At 45.3% G+C, this 27,326-nt stretch overlaps 2 protein-coding genes across 6 annotated transcripts in view; both read right to left on the reverse strand.

Moving 5' to 3' along the window:
• TTC28 (tetratricopeptide repeat domain 28) overlaps positions 1-5,697 on the reverse strand; it is a 622,119-nt gene extending 616,422 nt beyond the window's left edge. The window contains exon 1 of the mRNA XM_049619809.1: positions 5,484-5,697. Coding sequence (XP_049475766.1) covers positions 5,484-5,585 — 102 coding nt within the window. The 5' untranslated portion in view covers positions 5,586-5,697. The remainder of the gene's footprint in view (positions 1-5,483) is intronic.
• Positions 5,698-10,884: 5,187 nt separating this feature from the next.
• Positions 10,885-27,326, reverse strand: part of CHEK2 (checkpoint kinase 2) — a 47,470-nt gene continuing 31,028 nt past the window's right edge. For 3 of the 5 annotated variants that reach the window (XM_049619788.1, XM_049619789.1, XM_049619787.1), the window contains 8 exons: positions 23,317-23,378; positions 20,955-21,054; positions 19,557-19,643; positions 18,376-18,539; positions 18,060-18,175; positions 16,963-17,048; positions 12,409-12,489; positions 10,886-11,587 (listed from right to left, as the gene is read on the reverse strand). In XM_049619788.1, coding sequence (XP_049475745.1) covers positions 11,498-11,587; positions 12,409-12,489; positions 16,963-17,048; positions 18,060-18,175; positions 18,376-18,539; positions 19,557-19,643; positions 20,955-21,054; positions 23,317-23,378 — 786 coding nt within the window. In that variant the 3' untranslated portion in view covers positions 10,886-11,497. Of the gene's footprint in view, positions 11,588-12,408; positions 12,490-16,962; positions 17,049-18,059; positions 18,176-18,375; positions 18,540-19,556; positions 19,644-20,954; positions 21,055-23,316; positions 23,379-27,326 lie in introns of all 5 variants that reach the window. The other 2 variants (XM_049619786.1, XM_049619785.1) reach the window with 2 other exon arrangements.

Consider the following 27,326-nt stretch of genomic DNA (forward strand, 5'->3'; position numbering starts at 1 on the left):
GCTGTCAGCACAGAGCCCGACGCGGGGCTCGAACTCACGGACCGCGAGATCATGACCTGAGCCGAAGTCGGCCGCTTAACCGACTGAGCCACCCAGGCACCCTTAAAATTTTCTTATAGACATGTCTATGAGTTATCAATCTATGGGTTTGTGGGTTATAAATTTAATTACAGTTGTGAATTTGGAGGTAAGTTTTTATTGTCAAAATAATATTTACAAGGTAAATAATTATTTTCTTTGGATCATAGTGAATACACATTCAATGAATATGATATGTTCCAGCATCATATTTGGATTACACTGTGTCTCTGTTTTCTTCCCAAATAGCAACCTACTCTGGCTACTGAAAAAAACACAAAAATAAAAGTAATATTAAATTTAAGCATCAGGTTTGGCTCTAACAGAGTTTTGTTTTGTTTTCAAGTATTTATTTATTTTTGAGACACACACACACACACACACACACACACACACACGGCCCCAGTGGGGGAGGGGCAGAGACAGAGAGAGAGAGAGAGAGAGAGAGAGAGAGAGAATCCCAAGCAGGTTCCACGCTGTCAGTGAGCCAGAGCCAGATGTGGGCTCAAACTCATGAAACTGTGAGATCACAACCTGAGCCAAGATCACAAGTCAGGACTCAACCTACTGAACCACCTAGGTGCCACAGCTCTAACAGGGTTTTTTTAAAAAACAGCAATCACTCAAAATAAACAAGAATTGTAACCATCAAATTCAATGAAAAATATATTACTTCTGCTTTTAGGAGAAATAGGTAATAAAAGAACAGCACATTAATAAGAACTATAGTGTAAAAAGAAATATTTTTGAGTTACACTTTTATTATTTTTAATAACACTTACCAAAATAATGCATTATCAAATACCCTATATAGTAGCCTAGATTTAGGTAATTGCTTTTACAATACAATTGTGAGGTGTTAGAGACTATCTTTCACTACTCCTCAAGTACTCACAGGGATGTCTTAGATCACAGAAAAGTAATGGGGACAGGAAGAGGTTTGAGGTTTTTGCCTGTGGCTTTTCTTTGTGGCTTTGGGGTCTATAGGGGATTTTTTTTTTTTTTTTTTTTTATTTTTTTGGGTCTACGGTTTTGGGTTTGTTTGGGGAGCTTTTTTGGTTTTGTTTGTTTGGGTTTGGTGTTTTGCTTGCTTTTTGTTTTTTGGCTTAATTTTAAATTGAGTTATTTTAACAGAATAAGATAACAAACATCAAATTCCCACCACATGTGAGGCATTGTTCTTAATACCTACCAACATTTTCTCTTATTTAACACTTCTTTGGGATGGATATTACTGTTCCATTATACAAATGAGAACACTGAAATGTGTAACAGGTAAGAATTGTCAAAACACATACAACTGGTAAGTAGCAGAGCCAAAATATAGAAAATGTGAGCAGTCTACTACTAAATGATGAGATTAAAAGATTTATCCAAAATTCAACTATATTTCTTCTACATACCAGCAATGAACTAGTGATAAACAATAACAATATGAAATTTTAAAAACAGTTCCATGTATAGTAGCATCAAATAAAATACTAAGGAATAAATTTTTGAAAAAAGGTCAAGTCTTGGACCTGAAAGCTACAAAACACCAATGAAAGGACAGATTAAACACAATCTCTATAAAAATCCAAGCTAATTTTTTGGCAAAAATTAAAAAACTGATCCTAAAATCCATTAAGTAAGGGACCCAGAAAAACCAAAACAGTCTTGAAAAAGAACAAAGTTACAGGATTTACATTTAATTTCAAAACCTATTACAGAGCTACTATAATCAAATAGTATAGTACTGGTAGAGGGTAGACAATAGAATAGAATTCAGAGTCCAAAAATAAAACCTAGCAGGGACACCTGGGTGGCTCAGTCAGGTAAGCATCAACTCTGGATTTCAGCTCAGGTCACGATCTCATGGTTTGCGAGATGGAGTCCCGCAGCATGCTCCTTGCTGACAACAAGGAGTCTATTTGGGATATTCATTCATATTCTCTCTCTCTCTCTCTCTCTCTCTCTCTGTCTCTCTCTCTCTCTCTCTCTCTCCCCCTCCCCCACTCTCTCGTGCTCTCCCTCTCTCTCAAATAAATTAATAAACTTAAAACAAATAAATAATAAAAATAAAACCTAACACATAATCAGCTGGGTTTCAATAGGGTACAAAGACCTTTCAATGGGCTTAAAAGCAATCCTTTCAATATATAGTCCTGGGACAACTGGATCACTATATGCAAAAGAACGAATGTGGACCATTACCTTACACCACACACAAAAATTAACTCAAAATAGATCAACAACCTCAATATAAGGGTTCAAAAAAACATAAACTCTTAGAAGAAAGCACAGGGGTAAATCTTCATGACCTTGGATTTGGCAATGGATCCTTAGATATGACACCAGAAGTATGAGCAGCAAAAGAAAAAATAAATAAATTGGACTTCATCACTTAAAAACTTTGTTTTTCAACAAAAGACAGTATCAAAAAAGTGAAAAGACAACCTACAGAATGGGAAAAAGTATTTGTAAATCATATATCTGATTATGGTTTAGTATCCAGAATATTTAAATAACTCCTACAACTCAATACAAATAACTCAATTAAAAAATGGACCAAGGATCTGAATAGTCATTTCTCCAAAGAAGATATACAAATGGCCAGTAAGCACACACACAAACTCCCCAATATCAGTAGTCAGCAAGGAAACGTAAATCAAAATGGCAAGGAGTTACGATTTTATAAAATTTTTTTTTTTAACGTTTATCTATTTTTTGAGACAGAGAGAGACAGAGCATGAACAGGGGAGGGGCAGAGAGAGAGGGAGACACAGAATCTGAAACAGGCTTCAGGCTCTGAGCTGTCAGCACAGAGCCCGACACGGGGCTCGAACTCACGGACCGTAAGATCATGACCTGAGCCGAAGTCGGACGCTTAACTGACCAAGCCACCCAGGCGCCCCAAGGAGTTACGATTTTAGATCTACTAGGATGGCTAAAGAGAAACAAATACAGAGAGAGACAGTAACAAGTATTGGCAATGATGTAGAGAAATGAACCCTCATACTCTGCTGGTGGGAATGTAAAACAATGTAGTAGTGCCATAGGAACAGTCTGCCAGCTCCTCAAAAGGTTAAAATAGAGTTACCATATGATCCAGCAATTAGAATATGCCCAAGAGAAAATAAAACATATGTCCACACTAAAACTTATACATAAATGTTCACAGCAGCAATATTCATAATAACCAAAAAAAAAAAAAAAAAAAAAAAGGACCCCCACGTCTATTGATGGATAAATGGATAAACAAAATGTGGTATATCCACCAATGGAATATTATCCAGTAATAAAATGGAATGAAATATTTATACATGCTACAACATGGATGAACCTCAAAAGGACCATGCGGAGTGAAAGAAGCCAGACTACTATAAGATCACATCATGTGAAATGTCCAGAATAGCTCAATGCCAGCAGCTGGTCAAAGGGGAATAAGGAATGGTAACGTGCACGAAACTTCTTTGAAGTACGATGAAAATGCTCTAAAAGCAGATAATGGTGATGTTGGGCATAGAGTGAATCTACACTGAAAAGGTTAATTTTAGGGTAGGTGAATTATACCTCAACAAAGTTGAGTTTGTTTTTTCTTTTTAACACACTTAAAAAATTGCAATGATGGGGATGTGATGTACAGCGTGGTGACTATGGTTAATAATACTGAATTATATATTTGAAAGGTGCTAAGACAGATCTTGAAAGTTCTCATCACAAGAAAAAAAATTGTAACTATGTATGGTGATGAATGTTAACTAGACTTATTGTGATCATTTTGCAATATATACAAAAATTAAATCATTATGTTATACACCTGAAACTAATGTTATATGTCAATTGTATCTCAATTAAAAAAATTTTTTTAAATCCACATAAACTGCAAAAATGACTCAAAGAATAAAGAACCTAATTTTTCTTCCTCAGATGCAATCTCAACTCCTAAAGTCCTGTCTTCCTATATATTCATATTTTTCCAGTCAAAAAAAGAGAGTGAAATGAAATAAACTACTAAAATTCAAAAAAAAAAAAAAAAAAAAAAACTAGCCCTGAAATATCAAATCACTTTCAAACAATTCTACTTTAGCATTAACTCTGAACTAAACATTAATCTCACTTTCAAAATGTTGCATAAAAACCACAAATGCTCAGAAGGTCTAAGCAAATAGCCAACTTTTCTGAATAAACAGTAATTTAGATTTGCTTTGATGAAATGTAAATATTTACCTGCCTCAAAGGAACAAAATCCTTTAAGACTAGTGTTCCCAAATGATGAAGAGAAAGAAGCACGCATTTTTTTTATTCAGGCGTTGTTTTAGAATTAATTTTAACACAGCTAGGGTATACAAAGTTGATAGTTTACACTAAGCAATGTATACTCTGATTTTGCCTACAACATAAACAGTCACAGAAGTTGGGACCTGAGAAAAATCACATTTTACAGTAAATCTGACAGAGATATTAATCTCAAAAGCTCCTGAAAATGTCTCAAGAACTCCTATTTTGGAAACTCTCTGAGTTATTCAGTCTTCCTACAAATAATGAATGACCATCTACCGTGTGCCAAGCACTGCGCCGGTACCAGGATGCCATGGTGAGCTCCAAACAGAACAGGTCCCTGGCTGCTGGAAGCTTACTCTGAAACAGTGCCTGTCGAACCTGCCTGATCCTAACAACTTGGGAGTGTGTTAAAAATTCAAACTCTGCTCCTCTGCCTTGGAGTGTCTGAGTCCACGGCCCTGGGAAGAGTTGTGACGCCAGTATTTTTACCAAGCTACGGATTGTTTCCTCCTCCTGGGCGGTTTGGGAAGCCAAATCCTCAGGGCCATCCCGTCCCGCCCTCTGAGAGCCACACCTCCAAAGCCCATTTTGCTCAGCATCCTTCACCCCGACCGATACCCCCAAAGGCACCATGAAGCCAGGAAGGATGTCAAGCATTCGAAAATCACGCTGCGCCGAGCCACCGGCAGACTTGGTTGCTTCCAGGGACGGACCGCTTACTCCCTGTGATTCCACCTGGGGCTGTCGGCACCTGAGTCTCCCAGGGCTGCACCGACACCTGTCTCCGAGCGGCTGCCATCTCCCTCTCCCGTGGGCCCTGGGCGGGGGGCAGCCGCCGCCCTGCGAGAGCGAAGGCAACAGGGGAGACGCGGTACGCAGTAGGCGCCTACTGTATACACCCCACCACCCCCCCCCACCCCCCCCACCGCGCGCGCGCGCACATATACACTCTTTCGAAGCCGAGCTGGGCAGGCGGCGGACCGAATCCCGCCGCAGAACGGCGCGAGGCGGGACAACTCGAAGCCGCACGGCGGGACGGGTTCCGCCTCGCGGGCGCTCGTCAGTCGCCGAGGCCCGGCCCGGCTCGCACCGACGGAGTTTCACAAAGAAAGTCTCCCGGCCCGCGCCCCTCACGCACTCACCGGCGCCGGCGCCGGCGGCGACTCCGGCTCCCGCCGCCTACGGCTCCGTGCCGGGGTCGGCCCCGGTGTTGGCTCGGGAGCCGGCGGCGGCGACTGCTCCATCCCCGCGGGGCCCGGGCCGCGTCCGCCTCGAGCTAACGGTCCCGCCAGCTAGGCGCGCGCGCCGGCCCCGCGCGCCATGTTCCCGCCGTACCGCGCGCCGCCGCGGCAACCCACACCACCCCCCCCACAACCGCGCACGCGCCGCACCAGCTCCCCGCGCGCCTCCGAGGGTCCCCCCAACCGCGCAAGCGCGCACTCGCCGCGCCCCTTCCCCGCGCGCCCCGCCTTGCGCCCTCCGGAGCCGGCCGCTGTTCCCGGCGTCGAGCCCACCCCCGCCGCACCCGTCCGGCCGGGCTGGAGCGCTCGCCGTTCCGTACTGAGCACCGCCGCCTGCCGCACTGCGGACGACCCCCGGCCCGGCCCCCAGCCCCTGCACTGCCCTTTCTGCCTCTCCCGTCACGCCGGGCTGGCGGCGAGGGTCTGGGCCAGGAGGGAATTAGCCCTAATATATGCCGGGGGAGGAGGTGGGTGGAGAACGCCGCTAAGGTGATGAGATCCCCGTCATGGAAGTGTGCAAGCACGTTCGCGAGAGTTAGGTGGTACAGTGAATGCCCGTGTCCCCGGGACAGCCAGACTCAAGGCAAAAGCTGGAGCTCGAGTCCCACGTCTCCACCATCCTTTGCGTGATTCGGGTAATGTCTCTGGGGGCCTGTTTCTCCTTAATCAGGAAGGCCAACGACGAAGGCATGTTTGGGACAATCCAGGTGGTGCCGGCACCGAGCCTAGTACTTACCAATTGGTAGTCGGGTGACAAGACCTAAGTACTTTTGTGTACTGGTTAAAGCCAGGGGCTCTGGAGAAGGGAAGTCTCAGTTCAAGTCTGGCCTCCACCTCTCGCGAAAAGAAACCTTTACCAGGTGACTTGATTGAGCCACAGGGCCTTGGTTTCTAAATCAGCAAATGGGGAGAAGGGCAGTAATGCCTCACAGGGTCGACGTGACCTTTCAGATGATGCCAAGCTTTCCAGGCTTCTCTGGTACAATTCTGGCCCTATCCTTCCAAGACTCCTAAAAGTTTAACGAAAGGGGCTCTGCTCCCAAACTCTGTGGTATAATTAGCTGGGAGGGGTTCACTCAACCTTGGGGCTGGAGGGACTGTTACTTCCCACATCTTCGCTTTCCAGCCTCTGCCCCAAACCTCTCTGAAAACCCTGAAGTTGGCAGAAAAACAACAGCAGTGAATGTCTTCCCTACTAGAAAAAGTCTCCAAGGGTTTCTTGGGAGTTTGTAAATGGTTGAATTTATTAGTCTGACCTTTTACAGATACAAGTGACAACAATAATTCAACCTGGACTAGAACAAAAAGGGAAACCTACTTAAAAGCCCTGGGGTCGTACCACACTTCAGGCATAGCTGGATCCAGGTGCTCAAGCAGTGACCTAAATCTTGAATCTCTTTCAGCTCTGCTTCCCTCCTTGATTTCTTTCTCTTACAGCTCTCTCCAGTGTCCGGGGCAGCACCAAGGTCACACATGACCAGGAAAGCAGGAGCTGTTTGCCAACAATCCCAGCCAGTCTCAGGGCTGACTTCCGTTGTACTCATTTGGATTACAAGTCCTTACCTGAGCCAATCACAGCAAGATTGGCCAAACCTGGCTAGATTGAGCCCCTCTAGGAAGAGGATGGGGTCAGCCCTTCCAGAAGGACATGGGGTGAGGACGAGTGGGAGGAGGGATGCCTCTCCCAGAAAAATAGCAAGCCAGTTACCACAAGAGACATGAGGTGAGGACAGGCACAAAAAAGAACGGTCTACTGCACCATTATCCAGGCATGCAGCAGGGCCACCGTGGGGCAACATTGCAAGGGAGTGGCAGTTACTTCAGGCACTGGGAAATGCCCCTGCACCTCTGCACCCACCATCCACCCAGTCCTGACATTTCCCAAATGTTTGGTCAAAGGCATCTCAATTATCTGCCCATCTTGTGTGCCCTCCCCCTCCCCCACCCCCCACAAGCCCAACAGATTATGTTACTTCCCTGCTCAAGGACTTTCTGTGGCTCCCTCACGGCCACTTATGCGGCCCTCCCATCTTTAATGATGGAGGCCAACACGGATAGATTGCTAATCACATGCCAGGCACTTCAAATGGACCACCCCCCACCCCCGAATCCTCACAAACACCATTTGAGGTTGGTAGTTTTCTTGCACTCACCGTACACATAAGGAAAGAAAAGCTCATCAACTCCAAAGCCAAAGTCAGGAAGCGCAGAGAGCTCAGATTCGCACAATACTGCTACATTTATGTTGCCACCCCAGCTCCACTTGCTCCTTTCAAAGCCCTGGGCCCATCTCCAGGTGGGAGGCCAGTGGGAGGAGCTCCACCAGGGAAGGAAACCCTTGGCACCCCATCAGCTTCCATAGTGCGGAGAGAGGCAGACCCTTAGCTTTACCATCTCCCCCTTTCTCCCCATACTTCATGGGAAAAGGAAAAAGAATTCCCTCCACAGAAAACTAGAGTGAGGTCAGAAAGAGGAAGTGGATGCCAGGTGGTGGCCCCAAAAAAGCAGCAGAAATCTCCTTATTGATGAATGTTAGCTTCCGGTGGTCTCTATAACAAATTACCACAAACTGGGTAGCTTAAAACAACACAAATTGGGGCACCTGGATGGCTCGGTCAGTTAAGCGTCCAACTTCGGCTCAGGTCATGATCTTGCAGTGGGTGAGTTCGAGCCCCGCGTCGGTCTCTCTGCTGACAGCTCAGAGTCTGGAGCCTGCTATAGATTCTGTGTCTCCCTCTCTCTCTGCCCCTCCACCCACATGCTGTGTGTGTCTGTCTCTCGCTCACTCTCTCTCTCTCAAAAATAAACATCTAAACACACACACATACACAAACTTATTCTCTTCTAGTTCTGTAGTTCAGAAGTCTGATACCATTTCCACTGGTGAAAGTCAAAGTGTAAAGGACTGTTTCCTTCAGAAGAGGCTGAGGGGAGGATCCATTTCATCGCCTTTTTCCAGCTTCTAGTGGCTGCCTGTATTCCTTGGCTTGTGGCCCCTTCCTCCTTCTTCTAAGTGGCTCATTCATCTCTTCTGACTCCTGTGTCCCTCGTAAAAGAACATTGTGATGACATTGGACCCCTCCAGAAAAGACAGGATAATCTTCCCATGTCAGGATCCTTAACTCAACTGATATCTGTAAAATCTCTTTTGCCACATAAAGGAACAGATTCGTACATTCTGGGGATTAGGATGAGGTCATCTTTGGGAGACATTATTCTGCCTACTACGGTAGGTATAATCAGAGGGAGCTAATATAAAGTGCTCTGGAAATGGAGAAGGGCTGGCTGACTCTGCACCAAGAGGGAAAAAATGCCCTAAGAAACCACAGCCTTCACATTAAATATTCAAATGAGCTAAAAACCCATCTAACTTGGCAATCTCAGCCTCATTCCTTTAAATATGCAAACCATTCAAATCCCCATCTACCCCCCCCCCCCCCCCACCCCCACCCCACACACACACACCAGGCCAGCCAAGCCTCAGAATGCTTGCACACCCTTCTAATGGAAATCACCAACCACTACCCAACTGCCCAGGGCAACAGCTATGTGCCCCTGATGCCCTGGCTGGTTTATCAGTGGCATCTGAACCAAGGCATTCAACTCTTGCCATGGCCAGTGAGCTACAATGTAGCTACTAGCCAAAGTTATAAGACAAGCAACTCCTGGCATGGCAGGTGAGCTACAATGTGGCCAACCAGCCAAAGTTAAAACAGAAGCAAAAATCAGTGAGTCAGAAAGAGACAAGACGAGCCAGGCATTACAACTGCCTGGGCTCCTGATGGATCCCAGGCCCAGCCACCTATACTTTGAAATAAATCTCCTTTTTCATGAAGTGACTTGAATGGATTTCTGTTCCTTGCCACCAAGGTGTCCCAACTTCCACAGATCATGGGGCTGTACCCATTCATAATTATTGGATACACTGGCATTCAGGATTTAGAGATCAGTCTCTTGTGAGTTTTGTCAGTGTGAGTCAATATCCCTGAGTCTGACTATATATGGGCCTGAGGAGATGAGGAATATTAGTTTTAGAATCAGAAAGATCTGGGTTGAGTCCCACCTCTGCCATTTGCTGTATGACAGTGGACAATTCACTTTCCTCCTTCAGCCTGGGTTCTTCACCTACAACATGAGGGCAGTCAGAGGACTTAGCCCAAAGAAATCGCTGTGAGAACTGGAATAGACCAACCAAGGGAGGGGCTTTAGGCATGCTCACATGCCTTATTTACATTTCCAACATCCAAACAGCTCAGAGACACCTGGGTGGCTCAGTCAGTTAAGCGTCTGACTGTTGGTTTCCGCTCACGTCACGATCTCGCTTTTCATGGGTTTAAGCCCTGCATCAGGCTCCATGCTGACAGTGTGGAGCCTGCCTGGGATTCTCTGTCTCCCTCTCTCTCTGCCCCTCCTCAGCTGGCACAAGCTCTCTTTCAAAATAAACTTAAAAACAAAAAACAAAAACAAAAACAAAAAAACCCAAACAGCTCTAAAACCTGAGAGTTATCCATAACTCATTTCACTGGAAAAACTGACCTGAACTGACATGAGGCTACTTACAGTCTTCTCTAACCCTTTTATTTTGCATATTTGCTGTAAAATATTTATTTTTTTTTAATTTTTTTTTTTAACGTTTATTTATTTTTGAGACAGAGAGAGACAGAGCATGAACGGGGGAGGGTCAGAGAGAGGGAGACACAGAATCTGAAACAGGCTCCAGGCTCTGAGCTGTCAGCACAGAGCCCGACACGGGGCTCGAACTCACGGACCGCGAGATTATGACCTGAGCCGAAGTCGGCCGCTTAACCGACTGAGCCACCCAGGCGCCCCAACTGCAAAACATTTAAATGTTTGGTTACAGGACTCTGCTGAGTGTTACACATAATGGTCAGTGTATTCTTCGTAAAATGAGAAAATTTTCAGATTTTACAACTTTTCTGGTCCCATAGTTTCAGGGACCATGGACCTGTATCTTCACGAAGGTCAAGATGAGAATCTAAAACTGGCCCGCAGTATATGGTATCAAGGTTCCTCCCATCTTATGAGGACTCTGGCAGCCAGCCAGTCTCTACTAACTCTACCCCAGCCTTGCTGTGCCGCTTTCCCTGCAACTTTCTGAGGGGCTTTTCAAATTTGTATGCGGCTCACCCAGGCTGAGACCAGGGATACGTTCTGAGAAACCCAACAGGTTCCAGCCAACATAGAGCACCAGACAAAAAGCACACAATTTCAGGGGCGCCTGAGTGGCTCAGTCGGTTAAACGTCTAACTCTTTTTTTTTTTTTTTTAATTTTTTTTTTTTAATGTTTTCATTTATTTTTGAGACAGAGAGAGACAGAGCATGAGCAGGGAAGGGGCAGAGAGAGAGGGAGACACAGAATCTGAAGCAGGCTCCAGGCTCTGAGCTGTCAGCACAGAGCCCGACGCGGGGCTCAAACTCACGGACCGTGAGATCGTGACCTGAGCCGAAGTCAGATGCTCAACCGACTGAGCTACCCAGGCGCCCCGTAAACGTCTAACTCTTGATTTCAGCTCAGCTCACGATCCCAGGTTTGAGAGTTCAGGCCCCGCGTCAGGCTCTGTGCTGACAGCATGCCTGGAGCCTGCCTGGGATTCTCTCTTTTCCTCTCTCTCTGCCCCTCCCCCGCTCATGCACTCGCTCATGCTCTCTCAAAAATAAATAAGCATTTCAGAAAAAAAGCACGCAACTTCAAATACACAAAAAAGGCAATGAAAGTAAAGAGCTCAACATCAAGCAGAAGCACAAAGCCCAGGTTCCGCTAGGTTTAGAATTGTGTATTGATGATCATGGAAAAGGAACCGTCCCCATAATTACGATACAAACTATAAAACACAGACTTCAAAAAAAGTGGCAGCAGGGTCCAAGAAGGCAGGTTGCTTTCATTCAGCCAGTGTTCACGACACAGCAGCACACACAGCCAGACGCTTTGTGGTGTCAGCGTCCTCTGCTTCCCCTTCAAGAAGTCGCTTTCGACTCGTGGAAGGCTGGAAATAAAAAGGGAAGAATGTTCAAAGAGAACTGTCGGCTTTAAGATTATCAAAGTGTCCTACTAATGCTTCTGGTAAGTTTGGAGCATTTCATGTGCAACTTCTAGTACCAAGAATTAGGAGTCGTCCCCCTGGACACCTGAGTCCCCACCATGCCTCCCTGGACTCAGACATGCTTATCAAACGGACATTTCTCTCTCCCTTGTGGCTTGTGAGCACTTGATATAATACTGACATTAAGCAGCATAACCGCCCTCCCTCCTCTCTGTCATCTTCTCCTAAATTATGAAGTTTAAAGGGACTACAAAACCTCTTGCTGGGAGCCCCAAATCTTGCTCTTTTTTGGGAAGACCATCTTTTTTGTGTGTGTCTTTATTTTCCCATTGATAAAATACCCAGGGGACATTAGGAAGGGGAATGTTATTCACCAAAAGAAGGCAGGATAGTAATGAATAGATATTGAAGTATACTAACAACTTTGGGGGAAATAAAATTGTAACCAATAAATAACCACTCACCCAGATTTTAAATTTTCAACAAGTTTAAATTTGAACTCCTACTAGAGTCTTCCAATTCTGCCTTGCAGGAGACCTCTTGAATGACAATCCCTAGCTGTGCTTGTTTAATGCGTTAAACACTCTTCATTATTAAATCTTCTAAGGGTGCTAGGGCCAATCAAGTGGAAACAAAATATCTACGACGTTATTCCAAAAAATATTAAGCAATTGCTACTAAGGAGACCTTTCAAGCTCCTCACCCTTGCTCGTTAGTTCTTTAAAACTGAGGCTACTACATTTAATGACCATCATCCGAAATACCTGGGCTGGGACTTGGGGTACAGTCGTCGACTTATTTTCTTCAAAAAGCAAATTCTGAAATTTTCTCTTCATGTCCTCATCCTGTGAAGAAATGAAAAAACCTAAGTGGGCTGTGTCTGAAAGAACGAAAGTTCCTAGGAAGACAGGTCTAGGATGCCCCTGGAAAGAGGAAAGTGGGTAAGGACACCCAGTCAGTCCACCAAAAGGCATGCTCTTGCTAAGGCTCCAGCAGGGAAAGGACCACGCGCTCCTCTCCTCTGCCTTCCCAGAGGAATCTAATCAGCGGTCAATGCTTAGTCAACACTGGCTGAATCAAACCCACAGGCCTCAGAGCTGTCAGGAGTGCAGAGACAACCACAGACATTAGCAGTCAAGAGACTTTCAGGACTAGCATCCCAGATCCTGAGAGATGGCAATCGAGAAGCCAGAGGCTGGGACTAGCTCAGTTCCCTGAGGGCTGACTCCCTGCAGCTCCCCAAATCTTTCCAGGAGGTGCCCACTCCCTGTGCCAACAATAAGGTCATTTACTAGGGCCACCCTAACCAAGCAACACAGCACCCCAGAAAAATTCTCCCAGCAAGGGCTACACAAGTCACCAGAAGGACTTCAAGCCCACAATATCCCAGAGCTAATGAGAAAGGAAGACAGATGAACAGGTCATACATAGCATTACAGGGGTTTTGTGCTGCTAGACAGAGAAGCAGGGAGAGGGGTGCATGTGCACACACAGAAATCCTGCCCACATGTCTGTGAGGGTAATTCCCACCTCCAGGAATGTTCACTTCCGCAAGCCTCAAGGATTTGCATCTGGGAACCCTGAAAGGTAACCAGGCACAGCTCTCGCCACCTTCAGAAAGGTGAACATCCAGGACTAGGATGGGGCCAGCTAGAAGCCCGGCTCAGCCACTAACAAGGAGTGTGCACACAATATGGACCCACAGCTGCCTGATTCCGAAGTCCCATGATTCCCACTCCCCACACTGAGCCAAGAGCAACACAGGGTGGAGGTAGCGGGGAGCAGAGGACATAGGGGTGAAGGCCTCCAACATTCAGCAGTTCGAGGCATATATAACTGCAGTGCTCGGGGATTAAGACACCTGTTGTGTATCGAGGAGCTGGATCACCCGCTTCGATCACACTGTTTTCTGCATCACTCCATGTAGCGCCCACTGCCCATTTTGAGAGCACCAGGTTCATCCGGATTCTGCTCTACAATCTCCCTTAGAATCTCACCTCCTATGTAATGCCACTCTCAAAATTCCTTCCCTTATTTCCTCCTATACCTGCTCACAGCCTCCACCGGCAATGCCCTCCTTGCCTTCCTGCCCATCCACCTCAACCACCTTCTCATTTACTCAGTGAACAAATACTTTGTGAGCAACCTTAGGAGCCAGGTACCATAAAAGTCACAGGTGCCTCCATGTCAGAGGGACAAAACCAACACTGAAAATGCTGCTCCCCATTGTTATGGACTAAGATATGTCCACCTCCACCCCCTTAGTTCATATGTGAAAGCCCTAACCCCCCAGTGACTATTTGGAGACAGGGCCTTTATTTTTTTTTTTTTAATTTTTTTTTTTTTAACGTTTATTTATTTTTGATACAGAGAGAGAGCATGAACGGGGGAGGGTCTGAAAGAGAGGGAGACACAGAATCTGAAACAGGCTCCAGGCTCTGAATGGTCAGCACAGAGCCTGATGTGGGGCTTGAACTCACGGACCGCGAGATCATGACCTGAGCCGAAGTTGGATGCTTAACCGACTGAGCCACCCAGGCGCCCCGAGACAGGGCCTTTAAAGAGGTAATTAAGTTAAAATAAGGCTGTTAGGGTGGGGCCGCAATCCAATACAAAGGATGTCCTCATTAGAAGAGAAAGAGACACCAGGGATGTGAGCACAGAGAAAAGACCACGTGAGGACAGAGAGAAGACAGCCATCTGCACGGCAAGGAGAGAGGCTTCAGGAGAAACCGAATCCGAATCTGCCAACATCTTGAAACTGGGACTTCTAGCCCCTTGAACGGTGAGGATATGAATTCCTGCCATGTAAGCCACCCAGCCTGTGCTATTTTGTTATAGCAGCCTCAGCAAACTGATACACGCATGTCATCCCCAGGCCACTGAACCTTTAGATGCTCTTCATATTGTGTGAACCTGTGAGCACCTGAAGCCCCTGTCTCATTCTGAGCATCCCCCCATACTCTGCACCTACCCTTGTTACCACGTGTATCCCACTGCTGGCCTGTGACTGTGGTCGGGGTTGGCCCCCACCCAGACCATCAGCCCCGCAAGTTCAGGACTTAACTTACTCTTCTCTGTATCCCCAGTAAGTGTTGACACATGAACTCATTAACTGTCCTCTGAAAGAATGAATGCATGAGGAAATGAAACCACACCCCATGCCCCAAATGGCAACTCTTCAGTACAGCCAAACAGAACCGACCACACGCCTATTTTGGCCTGTGTTTAAACAAGTCATCAGTTAGCAATAACATGGAAAAGGAGCTCATTAAATACGGCAGGTAGCAATGGGTATCTGAAAATAGCCTTCCTTTCAGAGCTTTACAACCTATTCAAAAATATTAAACTGTAATATGCCTCAAAGACAAGTAGGAAGGAATTCTCTATTTCAAGAGGTAAATATGAGGCCAAAAAGTCGACATAAAGGATGTTCCCCAAACTGAACTGTTAATAACAGGAGAGACTGGAACTCACATTCCAAACACTCCATCCAGGGCCAGACCCACAAAACCATTTGGCTTCTTCAAAAATACTGGATTTTCCCAAAATAAAACCTAAACTATCACTAGCAGATGATTTATGTGGGCAGCGTCTGCACTCTGGTCCTCACTCTGTGTCCAGTTCCACCGTTTGCAGCAAAAACACAATGCTGCAGCAAAAACACAATGAGGACAAAAGAGTATTCAGGTGAGACCCCCATGGCAGGGCTGAACTTCACCTTTTCCTCAGTTGTTAGTAACAGTTTTCTTTGGAGACAAACATAACAAGAAAAACAGGCTATGCTCCTTCGTAAATTTCGGACAGCTACAGACCCTGTTCCCTGACCTAACTGGCAAGCTCTGTTTTTTTCAAGATTAACACAGCTCCTCCACCTCCACATCTGGCCCCAAGAGTTTCCCTATTAGGGCACATAAAAAGAGCCAAGAGGCATGTTTTTCTTTTTCACCAAAATTAAATCCCCACATGCAAAGGCACCCTTTGTTTCCAAATTCCTTGTCTCTAGGGTCCTGCTGTTTCAAATCTGTGTGGTCTATTAAGTGCTAAATCATCTGACAGATTTCTTGGGGGCGGAGGGAGACTGCTGTTTCCAGGGCAATAGCCCAAACAAATGTATCTACTTTTTTTTTTTTCTTTTAAGGATTTGTTTTTCTCCACCTGAGCTAGCGGGAGCAACACGTTAAGTGTGGAGGGCTGGAACAGAAAAAGAATAGAGGCAGTCTTCCCAGAGTTCCAGAAGCAGAGTTCTGAGAATGGATGGCCCCAAGGAGTTCCTGGACCAGGTGATCCCCACAGTACTTGAGCCTCTAGCTCAAGCTAGCTGGTTAAGTTCCCCATCCCCATAGGAAACAGACCAACTAGAAGTTAACAAGAATGGGTATGTCTGTGCTTGAATGGAACCGTACTTAACAGAAGGTCTGACATCCATCAGAAAACCTGCCCAACCATGCTGGAGCTAATTCTAAAACCAAAGTTTAGTCCAGCAAAGCCACAAAGGACTTCCAAGTCTGGCAGCTAGAATGAGGTCAGGGTATAATCTAACAGCAGCCACAAACCCCTAGAGGGACACATAGGTAATACAGACTTCAAAGGTGCAGGTAACTTTGCAGTAATGGCATGTTTATTCGCCATGAATAAGAAGTGGGACCCTTAGTGGCACCTGGGTGGCTCAGTCTATTGAGCGTCTGACTCTTGATTTCGGCTCAGGTCATGATCTCACAGTCATGAGATCAAGCCCCACATCAGGCTCATGTGCCCGTGAGCCTGCTTAAGATGCTCCTTCTGGTCCTGCCCTCCACCCCCCCCCCCAAAAAAAAAGAAGCGAGACCCTGTATGCCCAATTACTTAGGCTTAAACAAATAGCCAGATTCTCCCCCAGAGAATCTGCCCTCCTCCTCCCGTGACTTAAGGTTGAAGGCAGCTGGAATGCAGCCAACCCCACCTGTTCAGGGTGAGAGGTTTGAGGAAAGAGGATGACACAGCTGGGGGTGGAGGTTTACAGCTGGAACAACCTCTCAAAGTACCACAGCCAAACTGCACACTCAGGGAACCCGAGTGGGCCTAGGACAGGCCATAAAGTGAGCTTGTCTACCCCAGGAGCCACAAGTTAAGTTGGGACGGTTATACCCAAAGATACACTTATACTCACGACCCATATACACACATAAACATACCCGACACACTTAAAGCTCAATCTCAAGCAAGTGCACTAAACAGACTCAACAAAGCAAACGTGTTTGCAACTTCTTCCTCATCCCTCAGGCACAGCTGAGGGCTGCCCATATAGTTCATGCTAGCGAGCACTGCCCCATACCCACCTGAAGCCATGGGTGTCTTAAAGCCTCCTCTGTCGTAAAACGCACCTTTGGATCCACTATTAGCAACTTCTTGACAAGGTCCAGAGCTAAAGCAATAGGATAATTTATCACATCATAGTAAAAATGGTAGATACATTAAATCTGCAAAATTAAAGTATGCCAGAATCACAGGCCAACATCCAGAAAGAGAGGGGGGCTAAGGTCATTGCCAGCCAACAGGTGTGGTGGACAGGGTCCCCTGTCCTCCTCTTTGTATTTAGAGCTCTCTGAGAAAACCAGGAATGACCTCGATGCCCCCCATCTCTCCCTGCTTGCACATCACAACCTCTTCGCCCCCTGTTCCCTCGCTCGTTGCTGGATTCAACTTCAAACTAATTAAATCTGAACTTCTGCCTCGTTCTAAGACGCTCAGGATGCTCGGCCAACTCTCCCGAGACCCATGGAATGACAGAGAGAGTTTCTCGGCCAGCAACAGGCTCCCTGGAACTGGAGGCTTGGCAGAAACAAAGCTTAACAGCAATCACCATGCTGAGACTGCCTTTCTACTGCAACAGTATTATTCCTTTCACATTCTAAGATTTAACAGAATCACCTATGTTACTTCACATTTAGTTTTAGTTTTCTACTTGCCCTTTTGAGAATTACAAAGTTACACTTTTACATCCTAAAACACAAAGTAATTACTTTAGCTCTTACATGCTCATTCACAGGAGACTTTGTAACTGAAAAGTTACTTATTATTTTGTACCCTTAAATAGGTACAGGGCACATGCTTCTGTTCCACTTAGCCTCACAAAAACCCCTTAAGGTAAAGTTTATTGTACCTGCTTTACATATAAAGGAAAGGGTGACTCAGAGAGGTTACGTATCTTGCCTAAGGTCACATAGCTAGGAAGTAGCCAACCCAAAACATGAGTCTCACTTAGCCTGGTTGAGGAGCCCATGTTCTTAATAACTTGCTCTGCCCCTCAAAAGGTGCAAAACAAACAATAGAAAATAAGAAGTAACAGGAGAAACATAACAGCTTGAAAAGAAATTCCCACCACGGCACACACATTTTACCGAACGACAAATTCTTAACCTTTTCATATCCATACCCTTCTCTGAGACCTCTGCCCAGACTTCGGGAATGAAGTTGAATTTTCCACTGGTGATCTGATCCTTCAAGGACACTTGAGTCTTATGCTCAGAGAAAGGTGGATACCCACTAAGGCTTAACATCGGTAGAGAAAGAAAGGAAAAGAAATCAAGTAGCATTCTCAGTGGCATTTGGACATTTATAGATTAGATTTTTCTTTAAATCAACGGTCAAGATAAGTCACCCAAATTAAACACAAGCTCTCTACCTGGGCACGTTTCTGTTTTCACCTAACTACTTCCAACCAGACTCTGAAGCAATAAAACTTTTCTTACCAAATAAAAAGAATAACTCCTAAACTCCAGCAATCCACAGCTCGGTTATATCCAGCAGTCCCAAAGGAATTAAGAACCTCAGGAGCCAGGTAGGTAGGGGTACCACATAAGGTTCTCATGAGAGAGGTCTCCCCCAAAATCTTAGACTGCCCAAAATCAGTAATCTAAAATTAAGGACAAAAGGGAATCATTTTTAATGGCAAAATAAAATTAAACGATCAGCATAGTCTGCCAGTCCCAAAAGCTATGCAGGCTAGATCAGTTCCTATCCTATACAGTCCATGCCTGCTGTTAAAATCTGGAATTTTGTTTAAACTAAAATTTCCAAGCGAAGAAAGCTGAAGGTTTTTTCTCCAACTTTTCCGTGGTTCTCTGTAACCTTACAAAAGGTTTGTGACCCTTATCATAGACTCTAGGGTCCTAATCAGTTATCCATGGTTTCTTTTAGGCTCTGGTTTCTCAACCAATATCCCAACACTGGAATAACTGAGGAGCTTGGAAAAAATACTTGGCACCCAGATGCCACCTTCAGTGATTGTGAGATGCAGTGTGGGTGTCGTGATTTTTATTTATTTATTTATTCATTCATTCATTCATTCATTTATTTATTTATTTATTTTTAATTAATAGGAGATTCTATAGGAAGCCAGGCTTGGGAAGCACCACCTTAGAAAGCAGGAGAAGATAAGGAATGTGATTCTCATCCATCTAGATCCCTCCTTCCATTCTCAGAACAAAAGTGGCTCCTATAAAGAGGAGCTCAGTAAATGCCCATAAGAATCTGAATCAAAGCAATACCACCTGGTCTCTAAAATAATTGCTAGGAAGGTGAATTTTGGGGCGCCTGGGTGGCTCAGTCGGTTGAGCGTCCGACTTCGGCTCAGGTCACGATCTCGCGGTCCGTGAGTTCGAGCCCCGCGTCAGGCTCTGGGTTTGATGGCTCGGAGCCTGGAGCCTGTTTCTGATTCTGTGTCTCCCTCTCTCTCTGCCCCTCCCCCGTTCATGCTCTGTCTCTCTCTGTCTCAAAAATAAATAAAACGTTAAAAAAAAATTTTTTTTAAATAATTGCTAATAGTGGAAGGGTCAAGTTCTCTACCTTTTTATGCTCCCACTTTTTACTTGATGAATCTTTAAAGTTTACGAATAGAAATTTGGGGTGGCCACAGAAAGAGTTTTCTTACCTTTATAAGACAGTCCTCTTTTTGGGATGAGAGTAAAACATTCTCTGGCTTTAAGTCCCGATGTATAATGCCGTTTTCATGAAGGTACTACACGGAAAAGGAGGCATGACCCTCAGGTTTATGGAGTAAGTATGTGAGTAAAGACAGACAGACAAGACACACACATACACACACCCCTTACAGCTGGGATGAAACCATAAGCCAGGTTACTCACAACCACATTACCCCAAATCATAGAAAACTACTGGGTAAAGGGCTTAGTGTTTATAAATTTGTTTTCAAGAAAATCTTTAGGGGCACCTGGCTGGCTCAGGTAGTAGATCTTGCAACTCTTGATCTCAGGGTTGTCAGTTTGAGCCCCACATTAGGGGTGGAGATTACTTAAAAAGAAAATCTTAAGAAAAAAAAAAAAGAAAGAAAATCTTTAAAACGTAGGAAAAATGATATTTGCAACTATGTGGATGGAACCAGAGGGTATTATGCTAAGCGAAATTAGAGAAAGACAAATATCATATGACTTCACTCATATGAGGACTTTAAGGGACAAAACAGATGAACATAAGGAAAGGGAAACAAAAATAATATAAAAACAGGGAGAGGGCCAAAACGTAAGAGACTCATAAATATGGAGAACAGAGGGTTACAGGAGAGAGTATGGGAGGGGGGATGGGTTAAATGGATAAGGGGCACTAAGGAATCTACTCCTGAAATCATTGTTGCACTATATGCTAATTTGGATGTAAATTTAAAAAGATTTAAAAAGTAGGAAAGATGAAAAATGCAACTTATGACAATAGACCGTTCATTTCACTCTTCAAAACAGTAAATATCCCTTCATATAGGCAGAAATCTAAGGTGTCAATTTCATTTATAAAAATGTAAATGAGTGATTAAAGTATTTTGAGAATTTATTAAAGCATAAAAATTCCACCAAAATTATGTACTTGGTCATTCACTTCCTGAGAATTTTTTTAAAAATATTTTTAATGCTAATTTATTTCTAAGAGAGGGAGAGAGACAGAGCATGAGTGCAGGAGGGGCAGAGAAAGAGGGAGACCCAGAATCCAAAGCAGGCTCCAGGTTCTGAGCTGTCAGCACAGAGCCCAAAACGGGGGCTTGAACTCATGAGCTGTGAAATCATGACCTGAGCGGAAGTGGAAAAAGCTCAACTGACTGAGCCACGGAGGCGCCCAGATCTCACGTTTTGTGAGACAGCCCTGTGTCAGGCTCTGTGCTGACAGAGTGGGGCCTGCTTGGGATTCTCTCTCTTTCTCTCTCTCTCTGCCCCTCCCCCACATGTATGCTGGCTCACGCTCCCTCTCTCTCTCAAAATAAATAAATAAACTTAAAAAAAACAAACAAAAAAAAAAAAAAACAAGAACTGAGGGCTTCTCTTACCTGTACAGCCAGGAGCATCTGGTAAAAATAGAGCTTGCACGTAGCTTCTTTCAGGCGTTTATTCCCCACCACCCTGTCAAACAGCTCTCCTCCTTCCATCCTGAAACAAACAGGCAAAGCAGGGGGTGGTTCTTGGGTGGAAGATAATAACACAAACAAAACAAACTCATGCAGACAGGCAAAGAGCTGCCCTTTTTATTCTCACGAGGACTCCACGAGGACTCCTGTGTGTACAAACAGTGAGGTAGGAAGTCTCCTCTCCACAATGAAGATGTCCTTGTTGGAAACTAAGGAATGGGGAAAGATGGAAGGGGTGGGCAGTGGGCACTAGACACTCAGGAGCTTTTAAGAATCTGACTCAGCAGACGGGAGGCGGAGCCCAAGAGTCCGCGTTTTCATCATGCACCCCAGCTGATTCAGAGACTGAGCCAGAGCGGCAAACTGGAGCCCACAATCAGACAACGGGTGTCTGAACCCTAGCCCCACCATTCCTAGCTCTGGAGCTTTGGACAAGTTACACACCCTCTCTGAGCTTGTTTCTGCCTCTTAAAAAAAATAGGGACAATCCTCCCCCTACCTTGATGGCTGTGGTAAAAATTAAGAGATAATTCATGGAGGTAAGGCACCTGGCACAAGTGGCTGTTTGGCAGGGTTATTCAATTCCTCTGAGCTTCAGTTTCCTTTTCTGTAAAGTGGGACTAAAGATCGTAACCCATCAGTAACCTGTAAGTAACATGGATGACTGTTAATGAAGGGTACATGAGTCAATCCATGTAAAGTGCTTGGAGCAGTAATTGGCTCATAGTAAGTAATTAGCATCAGTGACTGTTACTGTATTACTTCTGTTTTAACTAGGTCCAGTCAGACAGCAACAGATATTCCTTCAAGCACCACAGGGGCCATCCAGTCTCTCCCAGTGCTATGATTGAGGCTGTTTACTATAAAATCTTTTTTTTTTTTTTTAAGTTTATGGTTTCTCCTTCCCTGAATGCTTTTTTTTTTTTTTTTTTTAATTTTCATCCAAATTAGTTAGCATATAGTGCAACAATGATTTCAGGAGTAGATTCCTTACTGCCCCTTACCCATTTAGCCCATTCACCTTCCCCACAACCCCTCCCATAACCCTCAGTTTGTTCTCCATATCGATGAGTCTCTTCTGTTTTGTCCCCCTCCCTGTTTTTATATTATTTTTGTTTCCCTTCTCTTATGTTCCTCTGTTTTTGTCTCTTAAAGTCCTCATATGAGTGAAGTCATGATTTTTGTCTTTCTCTGACTGACTAATTTCACTTAGCATAATACCTCCAGTTTCCATCCACGTAGTTGCAAATGGCAAGATTTCATTCTTTTTGATTCCAAGTAATACTCCATTGTATATATATACCACATCTTCTTTATCCGTTCATCCATCGAGGGACATATGGGCTCTTTCCATACTTTGGCTATTGTTGATAGTCCTGCTATAAACATGGGGGTGCATGTGTCCCTTCGAAACAGCACCCCTGTATCCCTTGGATAAATGCCTAGTAGTGCAACTGCTGGGTCGTAGGGTAGTTCTGTTTTTAGTTTTTTGAGGAGCCTCCATACTGTTTTCCAGAGGGGCTGCACCAGCTTGCATTCCCATGTTTACTATAAAATCTTTTACTAACCAACCTCCTTAGCCACTGGATACCACTCAGGAGCAAAGCCTTGCCTGTCTGCTCCAACAGCCACTCCCAGAAACACTACATATTTACATAGAAATGAACATCAAGACAGGCCCCTTCCATGAATGAGCCAGGGAATTATTCTGGTCACACCACAGAAGACAGGACTTTGTGGTTACTGAAATAACCCAGCAAGTAAACCAGTACTGAAAAGATAACGAGGTGTCACCATGCCCCTAAGCACTGTGATCCCAAGCAGAAACATCCACCCAGGCAGATATTTCAGAGTAGTAATATCCACCTGTGGTTGAACAACTGTGTGTGCCAGGTACTCTGCTGGGCACTTTCCATTCTTCATAGTATCTGATCCTTATGACTCTACATATGGGGAGTATCACTATTAGCACCCCACCCCCACCAACACTAGGAAAATAAATAAGAGTCAAGGACATGAAGTAAACTAACTCACAAGCAGTCACCTGCACAGCGGGATTCAAACCCAGACCTCAGACCCAGGGCCTGGAACCTCTAAGCCACATGCCTTTGGAAACAGTGGGAGGACTTTAGATTTAGTACTAACCCCACATGCACACTTTGTGCGCCCCACCACCACATACATATGATGAGAGTCCCCAGGATGAGAAATGCAAGCCAGCATTGGATTTTTTGGTGGTTTATAAGCACTTGAATGGAAACAAATAGAAAACTTTATTACTTACAATTCCAAAACAATATAATAATCTTCAGCCTCAAAAAAGTCTTTAATCTTGATGATACAAGGCTAAGAGGGGAAAAAAGAGGAAATGTAGTGAGAAACTCCCAAGAGGAAAACCACAGAAGCAGAATGGAGGCATTTGCCCCCCTACCTCAAGGCACTCTAAAGTTCATATAGCAGAAAAGGCAAAACAGCCTGTCAGCACAGAGCCAGATGCAGGGTTCAAACTCACAAATCCATGAGATTATGACCTGAGCCGAAATCAAGAGTCAGACGCTTAATCAAATGAGCCACCAAGGCACCCCTAATATTATGATTTTATACTTAGAAAGCACACCTATTGTTTTTACAATGTGAAGATAGACAGTAGAGTTGAGTGGTCTGGGTAAGTAAAAGATGTGGTAAGTATCTCTCAGGGACATACCCCACCCCAAGCAGAGAGGAGGCTTGTAGTTATTATCAAAATTAAAGGGAAGGGACGCCTGAGTGGCTCAGTGGGTTAAGGGTCCGACTTCAGCTCAGGTCATGATCTCGCGGCTTGTGAGTTCGAGCCCTGCGTCAGGCTCTGTGCTCACAGCTCAGAGCCTGGAGGCTGCTTTGGATTCTGTGTCTCCCCCTCTCTCCGCCCCTCCCCTGCTCACGTTCTATCAAAAATGAACAAACGTTAAAAAAAAAATAAAAAATAAATTAAAGGGAAGAGAGTTACATTTTTAGATTTTAGAGTAAGAAGAGTAGCAAAACTCACCAGAGTGACTGTCCTACAAAGCAAATTTCATCACACCCAATTAAAGTCCTCCTAGTGGTACAGGGCACCTGAGTGGCTAAGTCTATTAAGCATCCAACTGTTGATTTCAGCTCATGGTTCACGAGATTGAGCCCTGCATCTGGCTCTGTGCTGACAGCGTGCAGTCTGCTTAAGATTCTCTCTCTCTCCCTCTCTCTCTGCCCCTCCCCTGCTTGCTCACTCTCTCTTAAAATAAATAAATAAACTTGAAAATCCTTCAAGTCGTAGCTTCCCATAATGAACTGTTGAACAGCAGTGAAGGGATGCCCCACTGCTTCCCCAGCACAATGGATCCTGGAAACATAATGCCGAGTGGAAGAGGCAAGTCACAAAAGACTTCAGAGTGTATGGAGTAGCTTCAATTGCATGGTCAGGTTTTCATTCCTTTTTTATTATTATTATTATTTTTGAAAGAGAGAGGAAGTGCAAGCGGGGCGGGGGGGGGGGGTGGCAGAAAGAGAGGGAGAGAATCCCAAGCAGGCTCTGCACTGCCAGCTAAGAGCCCAGTGTGGGGCTCGAAGCCACGACAATGAGATCATGACCTGAGCCAAAATGAACAGTTGGACACTTAACCAACTGAGCCACCCAGGCACCCCCTCAAGTTTTCATTCTTAAGTTGGTTAGTTCTTAGGTGTTCATTTCATTGCTTTGCTTCATAATTTATTGTTTTACATGTGCCAAATGTTACATAATTTAAACATATTTAAAGGAAGGAAAGGAGACCAATCAGGAGGGAGAGATGGAAGGAAATAGAAGAAAGACAGAAAGTAAGACAAGAGGAAAGCAAACCTTCGGAAACCTAACTTTTCAGCAGGAATTAGCAAACCCTGGAGACCCAGCCTTGTCCTGCCCCTACCCCCCGACCATGGCCAAATCTCCTGCTCCTGGTCCCATGCATCCTCCTCTCCAGACCACAAAACACCCTGCCTGCCCCAGACTTGCTGTGTTCTTTCCCAATGTCACACCTCTGCTTGCTGCCCTCCTGCCTGGTGATCCAGCCCTCTGGGCACACCTGGTCTCCAGCATCAGGCCCCAGCTCGAATGTCACCCTCAGGATGCATCCGCAGTCCCCTGCGTTGGTTCTCATCCATGTGGCCTCATGCTGCATCTTCAACATTTGTCTCCCCATCAGACTGCGACCTCCAGGAGGGCAGAAAAGGGAAACTAACACCCACCACGGGTCTCCTTTCATCAGGCGCTTGACAGGCTGAGTCAAGTCTCATTTCTCTTTCTAGAACCAACACTCAGCAGAGCAGCTGGCACACAGGAGACATTCATGTGCTGCGCAGATTAACGAGAACAATGGCAGTAACAGAAACACCACTGAAGGCAGACTCTACCACCACATGTTGGTCATGGCACACACACCATGTGAGGCTGAGAGCAAACCAGCTCTGCCACTCCTTACCTATGATCCCAGCACATTTGGCTCTGCGTGACCAGCTGTATTGCCACAAAAATGAAGACACTGGATATGCACTGTAAGGTTATACTAAGAGGAGTGGAAAGGGGAACTAAGATTCTCATATGCTGTCACAGGAAGGCAACAGGCTATCTAAAATCGATAGGGATACCTGGGTGGCTCAGTCGGTTAAGAGTCCGACATCAGCTCAGGTCGTGATCTCACAGTTCGTGAGTTTGAGCCCTGCGTCAGGCTCCACGCTGACAGTGCAAAGCCAGCTTGGGATTCTCTTTCCCTCCGTCTCCACCCCTCCCCTACCTGTACACGCATGCGCTCTCGCTCTCTCAAAATAAGTTAATGAACTTAAAAAGAAGAATTTGATCATAAAAAAATAAGATTGATAAACCAAGAGATAACAGTTTATGTATATTATGTAGAAATACGGAGATAAATTCATTCAAACAAAAAAGAGATCCAAGAGTTTTAAAATGTTTGGGGGGGGGGCGTGGGGGCTACAGACCTACAGTCTGTGTGTGAACCTTTGAGCAATATTTGACTCTCTAGATCACATGCATGTGATATCCCGATATAATAAAGCAGAAGTAGAAGAAAAGACACACATGGAAAAGGAACAGAAATTGAAAGGAACAGAGGAGAGCTGCTTGCTTCTGCCTGGCATCATCAGGCCAGCGCCCACCTGGAAATGGACTGGTCTGGGAGCTGGCAGAGCACGAGGAGGTGCCCAACAGTCAGAGCCTGCAGGACTGCATCCTCTAAGGTACCACCGTCTCTAGGGTCATTCATTGGCTGGAGTGTCGCGGCTGAAGGTGTCTCTCATGAACCGGAGGCTACTACCCTAAACCTTCCAGTTAGATCACACAGGGAAAAGTTTAGGGAATGGCAGTGATTTCTCCAGACCGCAAAACATTCCCCCAAGCGTGTTCTCCATGCGGAAAGCTTGGCAAGCACATCTCATCGAATTCCTACACTGACCTTTAAGGTATGTATCCATATTGTCTCCACTGCAGAGATAAGGAAACAGGGGCGTTGAAAAATGAAATGACCTTCTCAGAGCCAGGAGGTAAGAGAGATGGGAGTGGGAACCCTGGTCTGTCTCCCCACTAGGCTGAAACCAGAGGAGGGGAGGGATGGCCAAGTCCATCTGTGCTCACCACCCCCGGGCCTAGAAGGCAGGCTGGCACAGTAAGTGTTTAACAACAGACTGAATCAATGCCTGGCTCCAAACGCCAGGCTCTACTCATTATCCCCCAAATGCACTCATGAGCCTGTGTTTCATTTCCAAGAGCTTTCCACATGCCCTTGTAAATTGCCAAGAAATTCTCTCCAGAGATCTTTTTTGAGGGTTCTCAATTCTTCTCGACTGCAGTGGACATTGGATTTGTATAAATGTTATGTTTGGGGATCCTCTGACATCAGAAAAAACTCTGAGGATTCTGTTTATCTTAGGGGTATGTCTGAAGCAACCCCACCCCAGAAAATTAGAGGGCTCCTCTCTTTAACAAGAGATTCCAGATCCCTTGGGGTGGGGGGGAGGCTAATTCATGGGGCACCTGGGTGTCTCAGTCAATGAGTGTCCAACTTCAGCTTAGGTCATGATCTCATGGTTCATGGGTTCAGTCCCACATTGGGCTCTCTGCTGTCAGCACAGAGCCTGCTTCTTTTCTCACTTCTTAAAAGACAGACTTAATGGTGCGCACCTGGGTGGCTCAGTCGGTTAAATGTCTGACTTTGGCTCAGGTCATGATCTCATGGTTCGTGGTTTCAAGCCCCACATCCGGCTCTGTGCTGACAGCTCAGAGCCTGGAGC

The sequence above is a fragment of the Panthera uncia genome (assembly GCF_023721935.1).
Source record: "Panthera uncia isolate 11264 chromosome D3 unlocalized genomic scaffold, Puncia_PCG_1.0 HiC_scaffold_8, whole genome shotgun sequence".
Lineage (NCBI taxonomy): Eukaryota > Metazoa > Chordata > Mammalia > Carnivora > Felidae > Panthera > Panthera uncia.